At 42.4% G+C, this 19877-nt stretch overlaps 1 protein-coding gene across 4 annotated transcripts in view; it reads left to right on the top strand.

The window, feature by feature from the left end:
• Positions 1 to 19877, top strand: part of CCSER1 (coiled-coil serine rich protein 1) — a 1136372-nt gene that overhangs the window by 566221 nt on the left and 550274 nt on the right. For all 4 annotated transcript variants that reach the window (XM_075929595.2, XM_075929596.2, XM_075929599.2 and 1 more), the window contains exon 7: positions 17111 to 17188. In XM_075929595.2, the coding sequence (XP_075785710.2) occupies positions 17111 to 17188 (78 nt within the window). The remainder of the gene's footprint in view (positions 1 to 17110; positions 17189 to 19877) is intronic.

Below are 19877 nucleotides of genomic sequence, written 5' to 3'. Positions count from 1 at the left end.
ATGTGCTGGCTGAACTCCAACGTGTCACTCAACCTTTACCACAGGCTGGGATGCTGCCATAGCTCCAGGCTGAGTTGCTGGATGCCTTTTCCATGGTGGTTGTTACCTTTACCTTGAAAGGCGCACAGGGCAGGGAAGTGTTGAGCTAGGCAAGGGTTGGGCTTTCTGCTTTGATGGAGTTGCCAGATGATTTCAGCAAAAATACTGGACACACTTGACATTACATCACAATCTACATTACATCTTATTAGAAAATACCAGACATTTATATTTTCTCATTTATATTTTTTCAATTTGTTTCCCAAACAAAAAACTCAAATACTGGACTGTCCGGTTCAAAACCGGACACCTGGCAACCCTAGCTTTGAACTGCGGCTAAGTTTCCCGCCTCTGATCCTGAAGAGGAATCAGCAGAAAACTGCCTATTACTCACTTCCTAACTATGTCAGGAGCTGTGTCTGCGGCACAGAACTAGTTCCACCAATGCCCAGTGGGTCATGGAGCTTCTTTTCCACAGCTAACCAGAAGACATTACATTGCCGGGTGGGGGAGGGGAGGGAGAGATTCCCTGCAGTCCCCCAGTCCTTGCAGGCTGTCCAGCTGTAGTCACAGGTGAGGGTGGGAATCCTCTGCAGCCAGAGGCAACTGATGTGGAGGAACCTGTGGCCACATGATCCCCTCCCCCAGACTTGGGAAGGTCTGGGACAGCCTGCTTCAGAGTCATGTAATATCTCAAACAAATCTTAGACATGTAATATCTGGTAATACTTTTTTGGACTTGTACTGCTTTCATAATCCTAATTAGAGTTGGTGGAAAATAAAGAGGGGGATACATTATGCTTCAGTTTTTTCCTAATGATGTGGGGAAAGCTGAAGTACTCAATGCTTTCTTTGCCTCTGTATTCACGGACAAGGTCGGCTCCTGGACTTCTGCGCCAAGTGACGCAAGATGGGATGAAGATGGACAGCCCGTGGTGGGTAAAGAACAGGTTAGGAACTATTTAGAAAAGCTAAACGTACATAAATCCATGGGTCTGGACTTAATGCATCCGAGGGTACTGAGGGAGTTGGCCAATGTCATTGTGGAGCCTTTGGCTATTATCTTTGAAAAGTCGTGGAGATCGGGAGAAATCCCGGATGACTGGAAAAAGGCAAATGTAGTGCCCATCTTCAAAAAAGGGAAGAAGGATGATCCAGGGAACTATATGCCGGTCAGTCTTACCTCAGTTCCTGGAAAAATCATGGAAGGGATCCTTAAGGAATCCATATTGAGGCACTTGGATGAGAGGAAAGTGATTAGGAATAGTCAGCATGGATTCACAAAGGGTAAGTCGTGCCTGACCAATCTGATTAGCTTCTATGATGAGGTAACTGGCTCGGTGGACATGGGGAAGTCAGTGGATGTGATATAGCTTGACTTTAGCAAGGCTTTTGATACAGTCTTCCACAATATTCTTGCCAGCAAGTTAAGGGATTGTGGATTGGATAAATGGACGGTAAGATGGATATAAAGATGGCTAGAAGGCCGGGCCCAGCAGGTAGTGATCAATGGCTCGATGTCAGGATGGCGGTCGGTTTCAAGCGGAGTGCCCCAAGGTTCGGTTCTAGGACCGGTTTTGTTCAATATCTTTATTAATGATCTGGATGAGGGGATGGATTGCACCCTCAGCAAGTTTGCGGATGACACTAAGTTGGGGGAGAGGTAGATACGCTTAAGGGCAGAGATCGGGTACAGAATGACTTAGACAAATTGGTGGATTGGGCCACAAGAAATCTGATGAGGTTCAACAAGGACAAGTGTAGAGTCCTGCACTTGGGATGGAAGAATCCCAAGCATAGTTACAAGCTGGGGACCAACCGGTTAAGTAGTAGTTCTGCAGAAAAGGACCTGGGGGTTACAGTGGATGAGAAGCTAGATATGAGTCAACAGTGTGCCCTTGTAGCCAAGAAGGCTAATGGCATATTAGGTTGCATTAAGAGGAGCATTGCCAGCAGATCCAGAGATGTCATCATTCCTCTTTATTCAGCTTTGGTGAGGCCGCATCTGGAGTATTGTGTTCAGTTCTGGGCCCCCCACTACAAAAAGGATGTGGAAGCATTGGAGAGGGTCCAGCGGAGGGCAACCAAAATGATTAGGGGGCTGGAGCATATGACTTATGAGGAGAGGCTGAGGGACTTGGGTCTGTTTAGTCTGCAGAAGCGAAGAATGAGGGGGGATTTGATAGCAGCCTTCAACTTCCTGAAGGGAGGTTCCAAAGAGGATGGAGAGAGGCTGTTCTCAGTAGTGACAGGTGGCAGAACAAGGAGCAATGGTCTCAAGTTGTGGTGGGAGAGGTCCAGGTTGGATATTAGGAAAAACTATTTCACTAGGAGGGTGGTGAAGCACTGGAATGGGTTACCTAGGGAAGTAGTGGAGTCTCCATCCCTAGAGGTGTTTAAGTCCCGGCTTGACAAAGCCCTGGCCGGGTTGATTTAGTTGGAATTGGTCCTGCCTAGAGCAGGGGGCTGGACTTGATGACCTTCTGAGGTCTCTTCCAGTTCTATGATTCTAATCACTTTTTGTTTGAATTTCAATATTTAAATTTTTTCCAATCAATAATCCAGTATACTTTTACTTATTTTATATCATAGTTTCTTATATATAAGGCATGTATTTTAATGGCTTAGCTAGTTATCCCACAATGACATTTCAACCAGTAAAAAAATCTTTAATAAATGTAGGACATATATTAAGGTTGTTAAATACATGGACTGTTTTTTTTGGTTTACTGAGTACTTATGATATAAATGACTACCAGTAAGTCTGTGTGGCATAGACAGAATGGCAAGGTGCAATATACATGTAACTAAGATTGTAGAGCATTGTGTTATGATTCTATACTGAATTTGAGAGTTGAATATGATTGTGTAGTTTGCTACCATATAGTGAAGCAATGCACAAAGTGTCAAAATTAAGGTACTGCATTGTGACTCTTTTGTTTTTCCTCATCATCCTCCCATGCAAAAGTGGCTTAATCTTTACTACAACAATTATCATAAGGTGGTGTCTAAACCTAGAACACTTTAAAAAAAATACTAGAAACATCACTTGCATTCCTGACTACAGTGATCTCTGCTATACCCATCGTTCTACTTTAACATATGGAACATTCTGGTTTCAACTTTTATAAGAAGACTCTAATGGAAGGAATCTGATACAGGAATGGTGAATCTTTGGAAAGATTTAGAATATTTTTCTGCTAAGGAACCATGTGTAGTGTATTGGTTGAATCTTTATCTTGCGTTTATAAAATATATTATAGGAGAAAATGGTGCAACCAGTGAGAACATATGTAGGATGGTATTTAAGGTCAACCACTTTGAAACACCAGCACATATCCCACCAGAAAGCAATCACATTGTAACACCAATCCCCAACCACAGGGCAACTCCTGTAACAATCACTTAATGCCTTGAGAGAGAACTCATATAGATAAGATTGATAACTGCATGTCTCCTCAATCTTGTGTGACTTAAACCCACTCTCACACATTGATAGTGCACTTGTCTGTTGGTAGGCAGATCGCTGCTGTATTTTGAACAGATTTGAGCTCATCACTTAACTGTAGAGTCAAGAACATTGCAATCTCTTTAGCTGGACATGGAAATTTTTAATGTTAGATACCCCAGTATACTATGATAATGCAAAACTTTGGACCCACATAAAAAAAAGCCTGCCAGATGAAACCATTTGTCTGGAAATTGGTAAATGCATTAAAAAAAGCCTGCCAGGCTGGTCAAATACCAGCCAGATGGTAACCCACGTTTCAACTTTTTCTTACATTAAGGAATTATTTTGCTCCTTGTGCTTGGTAGGTAATGCATACAAATAGTCAAAATGCTTTCTTTCACTGAACTTATTAGGGAATACAAAAGAGTCCTGAAAATGGATTCTCTGTATCTAAGAAGTTAAAATGACCTGTTAGAAGTGGTTCTATGTAAAAGCTCTTTTGAGAGCTGATGAAGTAGTGAGATAATTGCAGTCACAACACTTAAGAAGTTTAATGGCTTGTTAAAGCCTCAGTGACACACACCAAAATCCAGGAATATAGAATCTTTTCTGAGAACTGGCAAAATGTAAATCTCAAATAAAGACTTGTTTCTAGTGTTTAAGTGTAGCAGTATTGCTCTTGACAGCTACAGAGAAGCAGAAAGACCAAAAATACCACACACACACACACACACACACACACACACACACACACACACACACACACACACACACACACACACACACACACACACACACACACACACACCCCCCCCCCCCACCAAAAACTGGACAATGTAAGGAGCAATGTTACTAATGAAGTTCAGGGTTTAATGTGTTTCAGATTTGAAAGTGAGATTTATATGGGATGTATTTATCACTGAGCAATAGAGATGTAGTATGTTTTAGCCCAGTTTAGATGGGCAAAATTAAGTTGTATTAGTGGTTGCCTGAGTGACTAAGTGCCTGTATAAAGTTGCAATTACATAATTAGGAAGTTTTTCCTAATGTTCCATTGCTTCTACTATCAAGGTTTAACCACCCTGATAGTAAAAGCAATGGAACATTAGGAAAAACTTGCCTACAAAGGTAAGGATGTAAGTGACTAGTCAACTACATGATAAACATATGCTTATTGCAGGGATGGGCAAAAGCCTTTCAGCGGGCTGCATCCGGGTGGCCTAGGGCTTTGATCTGGCCTGTGAGGCAGTTTCAGACCCTTCCCTCTAGCTCCTTGCCTCGGAGCAGGACAGGAGTGAGCCCTTCAAATTGCTTCTACTGTAAAATCTCAAGTATAATGTTCACTTTTCCCCCTGTTTTTTTAGGGTCAGAGCTGGGGTGCGCATTATACATAGGAAATTTTCTATTAAAGTTTTTAACGCACCCTCCCCTCTGCACAGAAACTTTCCAGCTGCAGCGCGGCGCCCCGCCAGGCTCCCGGACAAGGCGAGCAGCCGGCGGCACTGCCAAACTGCAGCGCCCTGGTTCGTTGCCTGCCCGGTCTCGGCATGGCGTTCAGGCAGCTGGGTAGGGGGCCCCTGCGGCAGGCACGAGCTCAGTTGGGCAGGGATTCCCCACGGCAGCCGTGAGCTCAGCTGGGCAGGGGGTCCCCGCGGCAGGCGCGAGTTCAGCCAGGCTCCTGGTCAAGGCGAGAAGCACCCTGGCTCACTGCCTGCCCGGCCTCAGCACGGACAGCTGGGCGGGGAGGGGTAAAGGGCCCCATGGCAGGCACGATCTCAGCGCAGGCAGCTGGGCGGCGGGGCGGGGAGCAGGTTTCAAAATCTGCTGCCGGCTCCCGGGTGCTGCACGTGCGTTTCCCAGGCAAACGTGCAGGTGGGAATGGCCTCTTCCTTTCTATATATACCGTAAAATCGTGAGTATAACGGGAGTGCGCATTATATATAGGAGTTCACTTTTTTCCAGGGTTCTGACGTTGAAAAGGTAGGTGCGCATTCTACATAGGTGCGCATTATACTTGCGATTTTACGGTATTTAAAGGGTTCGTGTCTCTAGCAACTGTGGGGAAGGCAATAGCCCTTTAAATAGAAAGAGCTGAGAGGGCTTGCAGCTCCCGGGGCCTCTAGCGCATTGCTAGGAAGCCAGAAACACCAGCCCTTTCAGCTGTTTCTATTTAAAGGGTTGCTGCCTTCCCCAGCCCTTAATATTGCCTAACAGCCCAAGGGAACAAGAGAGCCCTTTAGATAGAAATAGCTCAAAGTGATCCCAGGTCTCTGGCAATGCACTAGGGGCTGGGGAGCTGCGACACCTTTCAGCTGTTTCTAGTTAAAGGGCTCTTGTGTTCCCTGGCTGCTAGGCAACATGTTGCCTGACAGGCACAGGAAATAAAAGCACTTAACGGGGCTCACAGCTCCCCCAGCCTCTAATGAGTTGTTAGGAAGCCAGCGATGCGAGCCCTTTCAACTGCTTCTATTTAAAGTGCTCACGTGATGGGTGGCTGCCTTGCCTGGCAGTCACCCAGCAGGCGCAAGCCTTTTAAGCAGAAGTAATTGAAAAAAGCTCACATCTCTGCCTCTCTGGCTGGTTGCCTGGGAGCTGCCTGGAGGCGTGAGCCCTTTCAACTGCTTCTATTCAAAGAGCTTGTGCCTGCAGGTCAGCTGCCAGGCAATGGGGTTAGAAGCGGGGGATATGGCTTTGTTCTCCTCTCCTTTGGTGGACAATGCTCCAAATTGAGCTTATTGACTTGCAGAGTGATGCCTTCCTTGCAGAGCAATTCAAATCAACACCACTTCTGGAATTCTATGCATCTCTCAATGAACACAGCTTTCCGAAGATCAAGTCTCATGCCCAAAAGTTGCTTCTATTTTTCGGATCAACTTACATCTGCGAGCAAACATTTGCTGTGATGAAATTCAATAAATCAAAGAACAGATCTTCTATCACTGATTACCACCTTGCAGTAGTGCTCCACATTGCAACATCAGAAATGACACCTGACTTCACTTTCCTTGTTAATGCCAACATAGACTTTCTTCTTCACACTGAGTTGCATTTTTTTTCTTTTAGACTTAAATTTAATGCACATAAGTTGCATTAAACTCAGGTGGGCAATAAGTTGGATGTGGCTTCTGCCAGGACTTATAACCCTGTGAGCTCCTGTTGGCTGTGGATCACCATTCCTAGCCCATGTGAGCTGAAGGGAGCCGTGTCCCAATTCAAGCAGTGCCCATTGGCTAGAGATGGTGCTCCATGGTGAATAGAAGGTTCAAGCAGCTGTACCAGTGGTGGTTCATGTAAATAAAGTATTGGTGGCCTGCAAAGGCTAACTCTGGTGAACTGTGTCTCCTCCGCCGATTGGATACTGCCCACCACTGATGTAACTAAAATTTAGTGTTAGTATTGTTGTTATTACAAATGCTACAAGCATTCTCTCACGCATCCTCTGATGCCGGGGAGGGATCATCAGGTGAGTGCTGTCAGTTTTACACGCACACACACACATAGGGCAGGGGGTGTAGAAGGGTTGGGGAGTGATCGTCACTCAGCCTGGGCAGTGTGCTGCACTCTGTGCATGTGCAAGCATGTGCAGCTGCAGTATGCACAACGTGGCCCCAGGAGCTAGCCCAAGAACACTCACAGGCTTGTGCTCACAGGCTGTGTAGAGACCCCATACACGTCTGACCCCTGGGGGGCTCCCTCCCACCACCAGACACCGCTGGAAGCATGCTGAGCACAAGGACGCAGGCACAACCCCAAGCACTCTGAGGAGTACCGCACATAGCACACAGCCATGCCTGCACACTTGAGGAACCACCTGCTCTCCTGGACAGCACTACCAGGCACAGATGTGCCAGGCACAGAAGACCAGGCTGCTCCAGGCCCCTCGCCCACCCATGGCATCTCACTGTGGCCGGACGCTTCCCTTGCCTGCTTGTCCGTGGGATGAGGGTGGAGAGTGGCGGGAAGCGTGGTCCCCTGGGTACCTCGGGGCCCCTGTGTGGCAGGTCCTGCTGTGATGTTCTCAATCTGGAGGCACAGCACCTAGCTGGTGGATCCATGACAGGTAGTTATAAATGTTTCTCAAAGCATCAGGGAAGGAAGAAATAGAATGCTTGAAGACTTGATTGTTAGGACAGGAACATATTTATTGGCTTCCTAGATAAAGCCCTTGTAACCTGTCTCCAACAGTGGCCAGCTTCAAAGGTGGATGCATTTATAGAACAATCTGCCGGTAGAAGAAGTTTCTTCTTAACGCTATCAAGTTAGGTATTGCCTTATACCCTGAAGAATAAGGACTTACATCCTTTGCATATTTTTGTCCTATCCAGTATAATTGTGGATATATTTATATAAGTGTATAATCCTTATTCTTCGGGGTATAAGGATTGTACACTTATTTATATAAGTGTCCAATCCTTTTTCAGGTCCAGCTGAGATCTTGTATTGAGACCATGATTTCCCATGTTGTTGATGTGGTGTGTGACTGGGTTGTCTTTCAGTTCCATTAGCTAATTTTTTCCATGTCCTTAGGACTTTATATGAAGTGGCAGGACACCGAATGGGTGTTCATGCAAGGTTTGGAGATTGAATACTGTGGTGTTGGCAGATACAGTGCTGCTCTCACTCTCTACGCTTTGATTTATGTGGAAATACTATGTCAACAGGCAGTGCTTTTAGCATGGGACATCAATGACTATATTGTCATGAGAAGGTGTTTGCTAATCCATGCTTTTGACAGTGAACTCAAACACTTGAGTAATCTCACTTTATAATAATTGATGATTCTTTAAGATATACTTAATAATTAGAAACAAATGAAATTAGATGGGGATTATGAAATCAATGAATCCTTTGGCTTTAGCTCAGATATGGTTGTGAGTGACACAGGCAATTTCCTGCATATCCTTGGGAAAGTTTTTATATGAAGTTGAAGTACCTTTACGGTCCAATGTTTCAAACAAATGATTTATGCATGACTGCGTTCTGCTGCGTAGAGGAGGGTTACCACATCTCCTCCAGGAATTAGAAGCAGTGTGTGGAAATCAAGGCAAATCCTGTTGTCCAGGATTGGGGGAGGTTTCCTTCCTGGGAAAGGATTGGAAGGACTTGTCGTATTAAGAGACTGATGGGTGACTTTTGTATATTTTTAATATGCCATGTACATTTTTTAAAAGACATATTTTTTGTCATGCTTTCCCCTTAAGAATAAATGAGCTTGCTTATAAAGAACTGTGTAGTAACATATAACTGTAAGCCACTATGCTATTTATAGTCTTTGAAGAGAAAGCATAGTACAGAATCAAATCGGCAAAGAGAAAGCATAGTACAGAATCAAATCGGCTTACAGGCGTCCCCTGACTTGCAATAAAATTGGTTCCTGGGGAAGCGTTGCAAGTTGGGGGCATCGTAACTCGAACCCTCATTTACGATAGGCGTCAAGTATGAAAGTGTTAATAAACATGTACACATTTAAAGGAGATGCCAATTTTTTCATCTTTGCCTAGTAGAGGAAGTTTAGGGGAGAATTAACTAGATAGATGGTGGTGAAGGAGAATGAAGCAACTTATCTGACATTGCCTGTGAGGATTTATTCTCTTTATGCAATGCTCATTCTGAGTTTATCTGAGAAGGAGAGAATTAAAATGTTAGTCAACCTTGAAGATGAATTTGAAGTTGGCTCTATAAAGAAGATAACACTGGCATTTCAGAAATGTTATGTAGTATTAGATTATATGCTGACCAGAGCAACTTGTCCTAAGTATAGGCAATTTGGGATATGGCTGTGCTCAAATGAGAAAAAGTGGAATTGTTGTGCTCCTAACTCTCAAATAGCAAAGCCCTGGCCCTTACCCTCCTGATCTCTGTGAAATTTCCTATTGTCCATGCAGTGCTCACTTTTTTCATCTAATAAATTCTGTTCCCTTCTCCATATCTCTGTGCTCCTGATGTCCACTTAAAATTCTGCTCCCCGTCCTGAGTGTCCAACAAAGCCCCAACAACAATCTTTTCTATCTGCAGCCAGCTGTCTTCTCTTTCATACCACCCCAAGCAGGCTGGATGCTTTTCAGGTCTGTAATTGCTAGTGTGTTTATTGGGTTGCCTCTACCAGTTCATCAGTACAACATTTTGAAGTATATACAAGTGAACATAAACTTCACTCTGGAGAGGGAAAGAAAATCCTGACTCCTGGCAGCCTCACCTTTGCACTTTTTTCTTCCCCTTCAACTGTGTTCTCAGCTGATGGGTAGGTTGCTCTTAATCGTTTGTCAGCACATCTCCCAAGACAGTTCCCTGTTAAAACAGACTTTGAAGGTTCTGTGGAGAATCAGAGCCACTTCTTCCTCAAGTAGGGACTGAGGCAGGAGGTTTCAGTACCTGACCTGATGAAAAGCTGGAAGAACAATCTCTTGCTTCTTCAAAGAGTCACACAGAGGAACATCCCTGAGATCTGCCCTCGCTCCACAGATTCAGGGGAACAGACTGGGGTCACTTCTCTTCTCTACCCCAATCAGGAGGAACACAGGGAAAAGGCTAAACAATCTGTTTGTTGGAGAACTTGAGCAAACAGTTGGTGGGTCAGGTGGACTTGTTGGCTGTTAGGAGGAGGAGAGATCTGCAAAAGCATCAGGGTAGTGGTTCTTAAACTGTGATCTGAGGACCACTAGTGGTCTGCAGCCTCCTTCCAGAAGGTCCACAGCTCAAGCTCAGCCCCCCTCGATTCCCCACAGTGAGGAGCCCATGCTGGCACTCCTGCCTCACCCTCCCTTTCCCGTGTTTTCTTTAGTGTTGGACATAAATTAATATTTTACTTTATTTAAAATGAAGTTTGATTCACATGAATAAGTGATTAATTTTTTTAATAATTCAAATTCAATATTTCCTCTCCTACTAGTTAAATTAAACCATTCTCCCTAGCTGCAGCACTAACAAAATGACTTGGGCGTAATTATATAGGTGACGGCGAGTTTCCACTAGCAACTGATGGTCCACGGAAAGGTTTGCATTGAGCTAGGTGAACCACAGGCCAAAAGGTTTGAGAACCACTGCAATAGAGAGATCACTCCTGGATCAGCGCAACAGAGCAGGGATCATCCTGGGAAAAGTTAATGTGTTGGCTAGTATCTTGTTAGAAATGCTAGTACAGTACTAGGCTACATGACAAATTGTAGCTTATGATTGAAAGTGGTAGTGACTATTTTTAATCTTATAGAACAATCATAATGCTGTCTTTGTGCTAAAAATATTCTGAACAGCTTGTTCATGCATTTATTACAACTAGACTGAAATTATGCAATCTTCTCTTCTGAAATTTTTTATATTGGCCACAGTTAATCTGATATACTTCTGTCAGAAGTTAACCCTCAGATTTTCTAGACTAAAATGGTACTGAACAATATAACCTATAATACAACTAAACTATCACCGCAAAATCAGTTCAACATTCTTCCCTTCACTGTCTTTTTGTAAAAGCTATCTAGGACACCGACTGTCTTCTACGTTGTTTGTTTACTATCAAGATTTATTTGTTCTCTAGATTTAATATTCACTGAAGATTTTCTCTTGTCAGTATTAACTTCTTGCATCAATAAATGTTGATACTGATCTCAAGAGAAGTCAGTGCCTGCCTACTATCACAGCACTGTTTACCCATATGGAAAAGTTTTAAGAAATTAAATTGCCTCCTTTTTGTGGATTATACAGAAGATATTGCATGTATGGTTAATTATGCCATAACAAGTTTGGTGCATTGCTCTTTTGCTACAGAAGATCAGATTAAAGGCAGGATTCTGTATCTAGACCAATCCTAGTTTATGAGATGAGGTAGATCTGTTTTCATTAAGGGTACATGTACACTTGCTCCCTAGTTCAAGCTAGGGATGCAAATGTAGATGACCGAAATTGCTAATGAAGTGGGGATTTAAATACCCCGCGCTTCATTAGCATAATCTTGCCCTCACATTATTCCGCTCAACAACTGATTCAAACCATGATGTGTGCTCCGGGATGCGTTAGTTCGAATCAAACCCCTTGGTTCGAACTAATGTTACTCAAAAAATGTGCCTTTTAAAGTCTCTTTTCTACCTCTAATTTATTTTGCTATATACCAAGGCTTTGCATTACTCCAAACTGAAATATTTTGACTATCAGAATGTATGAAGAAATAATTCCAACTATTGCAAATAGCAAAATTGTGTAACAAACTTGATAAGAATATCACTTTGATTTGATTACAGAATAGTTTGAGACAAAACATACTCTTCAGTTTCACTGCTACATGATATACAACCAATTGAGACCTTACTGAAGTTTATTCAGGCTTTGCAAATGATTCCATCCTTATGCAGTATGCTGCCAGGAGGTGTGTATCCTAAGATACACGCCAGCATATACCAAAGCAATATGCGGAAGGTATCCTTTGATAAAAGGAAGAACTCTTAACTAAATAGTTTGATAGAAGTTTTATTTGTATATAGAAAAAAAAGCATCCCAATGTTATAAGCACAGTATTAAGATTGCAAAGTGAGTCAGAAATTAGGAAATGCCAAAATTAAGGTTGCCTGTCAGTGAATAATAATTTGACTTTCCTGTTCATATGCATTGTGAAACCATCTTTAATTATATGATCACATCCAGTCTTTTCCCGCTGGTTTCAAATCAGGCAGCTTCTTATGCAGAATGTGTGGGTGTGGTCAGGGGGATCATTCAGAGCCCAGAAGAGATGGGGTTCCCTGTTCTATAGTCTGGGGCCCAGGCTCATGCTACCACAGAGCACGTGGAAGCAGCTTTTAGAGGGAAAGTCTGACTTCACCTTGTAAACACTATGCATCAAACTTCTTATCAGCAAGCATTCCTAGCAGTCTTCTATATCAAAGTGCCCAAATTCAAGGTTTTCATCCACTTATTTTCTTTTTCTCAAATTGTGGATTCTTTTCTTTCCTCTTCCCCTTCTGATAAGCAAAATCAACATGCGTGCAGCTAACACAGGATCTTGTCTTCAGAAGCCTGCTTATTCACATTAACCCTTAACTATGTGGTGTTCTGTTTGATTAATTCATGGTGGCATATGATGTCTTTACCAGGAGCCAATAGCCCACTGGTACCATCAGTTTTTTCAAAATGTATGTGTGGCTAATGTTTAAAGAACTATATATCTGTACTGAAAACTGTTTTCTTAAGCAAAAAACAGGACTATGTAGCACTTTAAAGACTAACAAGATGGTTTATTAGGTGATGAGCTTTCACAGACCAGACCCACTTCCTCAGATCAATTTTCTTCCACTATTTGATCTGAGGAAGTGGGTCTGGCCCACGAAAGCTCATCACCTAATAAGCCATCTTGTTAGTCTTTAAAGTGCTGCATAGTCCTGTATTTTGTTTCAGCTACACCAGATTAACACGGCTACATTTCTGTCACAGTTTTCTTAAGGTATGTGAGTTAAAGCTGGTCATCAGACGGTGATAAACAAGCTCCTGTCAGGAACAAGGGAAGAGACAGTTCTCTTTCTCTGTATAGTCATGTGTATATTCTATATTGTAGGCTTCACAGTGGAGGTCTATTTGCATTACTGAATCTGGTGCCAATAAAAAGATTTCAGAATCACATGAGAGAGAGACAGACAGACACTTCAGAAACAAAATCAAAATACTAGGCAGGGGTCTAACTAGGATTACTGAGGTACATCCTAAATCTTTCACCAAGGAGACAAACTGCTGGCGTGATCTGTCTTACAAAAAGAGGGTCACACTAGTCAGGTTGGAAAACATTACAAATACTTTGGTAAGCTAAATTTAATTTTCTTTTACTGTAGCAGTAGTAGTAATATTAATAATTGAAAGTTGTAGTAAAACTGAAATTGCACTTAAAACTTAACACAATTAAATTACTTGGACTATATTGTTCTATGTGACACTGATGAAAATAATGATACAAAATATATTGAAGATGAGCAGATGTATAAGTGCTTTATTTATAGATAGAACACACAAATAATTTTCTCTGTATTAACTGAGAAATGTTTAAACAAAATTTTTGTTAATATTATTTGAGCTTTTTGTCATCAACTGGTTGAATCGTAAACAATAGACAATATGAAGATGACTAGGAGGTTGTCAAGTCAAGTACAGGCAGTCCCCGACTTACGTGGATCCGACTTATGTCGGATCTGCACTTACAAACGGGGCTTTCTCGCCCCGGAGCTCGCAGGCAGCGATCCGCCACCTTGACCTCCGGGGTGAGAAAAGCTGCTCCCGGTGCCCCTGGTCTGCTGGAGACCGTCCCCAGCTGACCAGAGACACTGGGAGCGAAGCCGCAGCGGCGTCAGGTTCCCGCGCTTCTGAGGCTTTACTCTGGCAAAGCCTCAGAAGCGCGGGAACCCGCCGCGGCTGTGGCTTCGCTCCCGGTGCCCCTGGTCTGCTGGAGACGGTCCCCAGCAGACCAGGGGCACCGGGAGCGAAGCCGCAGCCGTGGCGGGGTCCCGCGCCTCTGAGGCTTTGCCAGAGCAAAGACTCAGAGGCGCGGCACCACGCTGCCGCTGCGGCTTCGCTCCCCGTGTCCCTGGTCTGCTGGGGGGGGGGGGGGCGCAGCTAGTGTGCACCCCCCCCCCAGCAGACCAGGCTTTTGTTGTGGACCCTGGGGCAGAGCAGCTGGGGCGCTGCCGGTTGGTCCTGCAGCACCGCTCTAGGCACTACTGGACCAACCCGGCAGCACCCCAGCTGCTCTGCCCCAGGTCCTGATTCAGCTGCTGCTGGTCAGTTTCAGCAGTGGCTGAATCAGGACGCCTGGGGCAGAGCAGCTGGGGTGCTGCTGGGTTGGTCCAGTAGCGCCGAGGAGCGGTGCTACTGGAGCAACCCAGCAGCACCCCAGCTGCTCTGCCCCAGGCGTCCCCACGTCAGCCGCTGCTGAAACTGACCAGCGCTGACTGCAGGAAGCCCGAGGCAGAGTTGCTCTGCCCCAGGCTTCCTGGAATCAGCCGCTGATCAGTTTCAGCAGCAGCTGACTTGGGGACCTTGGGGTTCTTAAGTTGAATCTGTATGTAAGTCAGAACTGGCGGTCAGTTTCAGCAGTGGCTGAATCTGGACGCCAGTTCCGACTTACATACAGATTCAACTTAAGAACAAACCTACAGTCCCTATCTTGTACGTAATCCGCGGACTGCGTGTAGTCTGATGTTAGAAAATGCCAAAATGAACAAATATTGCTTATGCAACCTAAAATTCAGCTGCTTTACCTGTATATGTTATGCCAGAGATTTTGATTTACATGCAAAAGGACTATCTGTGAGAAGTTTAGTGTAAATGACTTCTCCAACATCATGTGGGAATTCAGTGTCAAGTCTTCCTCAAATCCCCTCCTTCATTCACTACACACATCCAACTTCTTCAGCAAATGAGTGACGGGTCTGACAGGCAGATTCCTTCTCTACCCAGCTCCAATTTATCATGAAAGCATATCTGGCCCACACCCTGAATAAATCAGGTGTCTTCTTGGGGAAGGAGAGATAGGGAAAATGAGGTCAAATAACTAACTGCATACACACAGAGCGGCCAAATTATGGTTGCACAAGCAACCTTCATTTAGGCATTTCCTAAAAAAAGTACTCAATTTTGCCATCTTTTTAATCCATAACTTTGTGTTTCCTAATTCATTATTAGGTGAAAGCAACCTATACTAACATCAAACCATGTTTATCATAATTCACAAAAAATCCTGCTCACATACCATCAGCACTTTGTGATAGAACTAGGAAGGGAACCCAAGTGTGTGGCATTGTCTAGGTAATTCACAGATAAGCTTATTTAGTTTCAAGCCAGTTGGCTGTTGCTGTGACAACAGAAATGAGTCAGGAGATGTCAAAAGTGAAGTCCTCTATGGAGTTTTCAAAGAAGTTCTGGATATGAATGAAGAACTTCAAACTACAATTTGCCATACATACATTTGCCAGACACAAATTAAGAAAGGTGTGTTTGGCATTGTAGGTTGTAAATTCTTCCCTTCAGGAAAGTCACCTGCTGGGATCTCTCACAGTAATGTTATTTCTCTTAATTGCTCAAGAAACTACTGTTTATTCCGGACCATCTCACTTGATTCTCTGCAGCTGTGAACTGGCATTTCACCATTGAAATTAATTAATTAATTAAAACTAGTATATGGCCAAGTTCCTAATGCTGTAAAATTGAGATTGGCATCAACTTTTCCATAGTTTCCAACAAAGCAGTTCTGGTGTCCTTAGGTGTTGTTTTTTGACCCCACATGAGACTGTAAGTGAAGACTACCTAGAAACTGCCATGCAGAATACATATATCAGACTGCTTTCTCATGTTTCTCCTATGGCCCACAGTACACCTGCTCTATAAAGGCTCCAATGGCTTTTGGTTCTTTTTCCAGCTGCAAATTCAGGTGGTATGTTTCTGTTTTAAAGCTCTTTGTGGTTTGGGCTTCATTTTAAATTCAAGACAGTGCCTTCAGCAGTTAAATTAATTTTGGAAAACAGAGACTTGCAGGCCTCATTTGTATGTTTTGGAACAAGAAACTCTCATTAGAAAGCCCTCACTTTGTATTTGTTTGGGTTGAAAGAGCCAGTTTCCAGTGACTTTCAGGGTATGATTGTATTTGTTTAAATTTCAAGAGGAGGAGTAAGCAGAGTCTTTTCATTTTGCTCGAAGAGTTTTTTTGCTATTAGTGACATTGTATTAGTTTGATTACGACATGTGTCTGTGTAATATTGTTTGCCTAGAAAGTATAAGCTAAATCACTGGAACTACAAAGATTCACACCTGCTACAGAACTGGTCCTATAATGGCCATATTGAATAAATAAAATACAAATTGTTCTGCAATGCAGTAGAATTGCACAGAAAGCAAATGTCATTTTGGCTTCACATGCCTACTATGCTTTCTAAAACTTTCAAGTAAAAAAAAATAAATTTAAAAAATATAAAATATATCCATGAGCGCCTATGTGTTCTGTGCTCTGTACTTTTTTTTCCTCTGCAAGCATGCTTTTTATTGTTTGGACAGGTATTTTTTTTCCAGGTTAGCTTCTTGTGAATATGTTTTCAACCCTTTCCTTGTAGCAAATGGGCCCCAGTTTAGCATTACCTGTAAACTTCATTAATATATTTAACAGCTAGACAGTATTTCAATATTATTAGCTACTTCTGTGCTTTGTACTAATCTCCCTGACATTCTTCAGATGCTTATCCTTTAATATGATGACTTGGCAATCAAGAAAATATAAATCAGTCAAGTTTGTCCACCATTTGTTATGTATGCACCCAGGGCATTTGTTCCAAATAGTTCCAGTCCCCTGATGTTCGCCTCTAAATGCACATATGTCTCTGTGCATATGTTAATAGTTTATTAATTGTGTTGGTTGTTACGTTCCCCAGGCACACTTTTTGACATAATTTATCCATAAGTGAAATATTGAAACTCTTACCCAGTTAAGAAAATACAGTCTAGCTTAATAGAATTTATTTTTTAAAATATGGGTTCGTTCTTTCTTTTACTTCTCTAGATAAAAAAATTGAAGCAGTTTCAAGTAGCTAAACTGCAAAACACAGTGTCCAACTTAAAAGTCCCAAACTTGAAAGCATTAACACTGAGGTGTTTTTTTTTTTACAGAGTACAGATATGAGTCCTGCCAGTAGTACTGCTTCACTTCCTGTTAGCCCACTTACTGAAGAGCCAGTGCCTTTCAAGGTAAAGTAAATTCATTGGAGAATAAATGTTTTATGACTTTTGGCTTATTATTTTGTGTTTTCAGTGAGGTGCCCTTAATAGCACTTCCCTCTTATTAAACTGGTACCAGCTGGTATCTTAGCATTCTTCTGAGCAAGCTGGTAACATCATTGTATGCACTTGAGAAGATATTGTAAAAATAATTATTTTTCTTCTGGTGATGAAAGTTGAGGGTTTAAACAGTCTTTGAAAAAGAAAGAAAAAAGTTCAGTCTACAGAGGTTGTGATGTTTATATGCAACACTTTTGTTATTTTCCTTTGATTTCTGTTCAACTTATGCTTTTGAACATCAACTTACTGGCCAGAATACAGTTTTACAGTAGACCCATTGTAAAACTCTGACATCTGATATGAAATCATTCTGAGTATGTCTACACTTGCCCCCTAGTTCGGACTAGGGAGGCAAATGAAGCATACCGATGTTGCTAATGAAGCACGGGATTTAAATATCCCGCGCTTGATTAGCATATTTATGGACGGTCGCCATTTTAAAATGCCGGTTGCCCGATTTAACTTGCCGCGTGTAGACGCGGTAGTCCCATCCAAAATCCTTCCCTGGAATTAACTGTTACTCCTCATTTCACAATGAGTAACAGTTAATTCCAGGGAAGGGTTTTGGATCGGACTACCGCATCTACACGCGGCAAGTTAAATCGGGCGACCGGCATTTTAAAATGGCGACCGGCTGCGAATATGCTAATCAAGCGTGGGATCTTTAAATCCCGTGCTTCATTAGCAACTTCGGTATGTTTCATTTGCCTCCCAGTCCGAACTAGGGGGCAAGTGTAGACATACCCACAGATACTAAATATGCTTAGAACTTTAATGATGAAAGAAAGTAACTCTAAAGTATTACTTCATAAATAGGTGGGTCAAAAACAATAAAGAAATAAAACAAATAACTCTTGCAGAAATGAGACAGCTGACTGCTACAGATCTGTAGCAAAACCCAACTGAGTATTGCTAAAGGTGCTTCGGAAAGCAATACTTGAGCAGCCTTTATTGTATCACAGAGAGAGCGTTCCTTTCCATCATGTAATAAGTGAGAATAGATAAGTGTTTTTGCTTAGTCAAACACATTGACTCCTTTAGTTGGTTTGGGGTTGCCCTGGGCCACGTGAATAAGGTGGTGACTGAATGACAGCTTTAACACAAATGATCTTTATTGTGTTTTGGCATGAAACTAAGGGACTGATACTGAGCAATTACCCGAACAGGGGCTTCAGGGCACCAGGAGAAGAGGGTGTCAGAGGGAGTGCTGCTGGTTGCCTATAATGGTTCAAACATTGTTGTTTTTGCTGGAGTTCTGAAAGTGGAACTGCTTCTTCTGTGGGTTATAATATATGTTCTGCTTTCACAATCCAAACATTTTCTTGAGTATAAATATTGTTGTATAAAAGGCACTAAAATACTGTATTCTGTTTGCACCCACTCTTTATTCTTTGCAAAGGAAGAGGGATTTAATAGAAATTGTGACAGTATTGTGCACATGTGCAGGTCCTAAGTTTCTCTGACCACCAGGACAAAACAGTCCTGAATTATTGCACTTGAACTAATTCTCTAATCTGCACCTGTAGGAATGGCCTGTTGACACACACTCCCTCCCCTCCCACTGTTAGCCCCTCTACTCTCAGGGGAATCCACAGCTTCCTGTTCAAGGTGTTTAAATTTCCATTGCACTGTTGGATCTGTGGGCACAGCATCAAGACTCAAACTTGGACCCACATTGCAGAAACAAAATTCAATGTTTTTGAATGTTGAGCTCTTCATCAAGGGCCAGACTTTGTTATAGGCCCACTGCATTCATCCACCCTTCCCAACACTCTAAAAATCAGTGATACTACTCACAGAACAAGTTACTGATCACTGTGAGTAAAGGTAAGTGTCTTATCTCTAGCCCATTTCAGTTAATCTTGTAATTTAGGATTAGATCCTTAGATGATATGAATAATCAGAGCTCTGCTGATTTAAAAAGATTTAAGACAAATATACTGTAGTGTATTAATTTTCAAAATAAAATAGTTCTGGAATACCAAAGACTGGTGTAAAAGAGCCAAATAATCAGTGTCGTTCCATTAAATAATTTCAAATGTTACTTCATTTTAAGTTCATCTCCTTGCTCTCTATGTTGTGAAAATGGTACAATGTACTCACAAATAAACAGCACATTTTGACTGAAGCTATTTGTGAGTGGCACTGTCTTTCATTTCCATTTACTTTTGTGAACAGGATAACTACTTGTGCCAGACCTCAAAATCTACATTAATTCTAGGACAAAGAGAAAATTAAGTACATCTCATAGCCAATGCGATTAAGTAGAAATAAAGTAATATAAAATGCAACAATGTTTCTGTTATTGCTTCCTGACTCACTCCAAGAGAAAGCAATATTCTTCCAGCAGTAATGCGAGTGGTTTTACAAGCCACAATCATTTCCAAATACTGTCAGCATACAGTATTGGCTTTTGAAGACAGACAATGTGTTACCCTGGACAGCATGATCATGAGCCTTCCCAAATTCTTGCTCCCATGAGGTGAACAGATTTTTTAATTTGATTTATTTTGTGGCCTGAGAACAGAGGTAGAAATAAGCAGTGTTGCAAGCACTGAGTCTTTGGGAAAGTGCTTTTTACATTAGATTAAATCATTAT

This window comes from Pelodiscus sinensis, chromosome 4 (assembly GCF_052426305.1).
Source record: "Pelodiscus sinensis isolate ZL-2025 chromosome 4, ASM5242630v1, whole genome shotgun sequence".
Lineage (NCBI taxonomy): Eukaryota > Metazoa > Chordata > Testudines > Trionychidae > Pelodiscus > Pelodiscus sinensis.
Note: the sequence above shows the minus strand (reverse complement) of the source record. Positions and strands in the feature narration are given on the sequence as shown.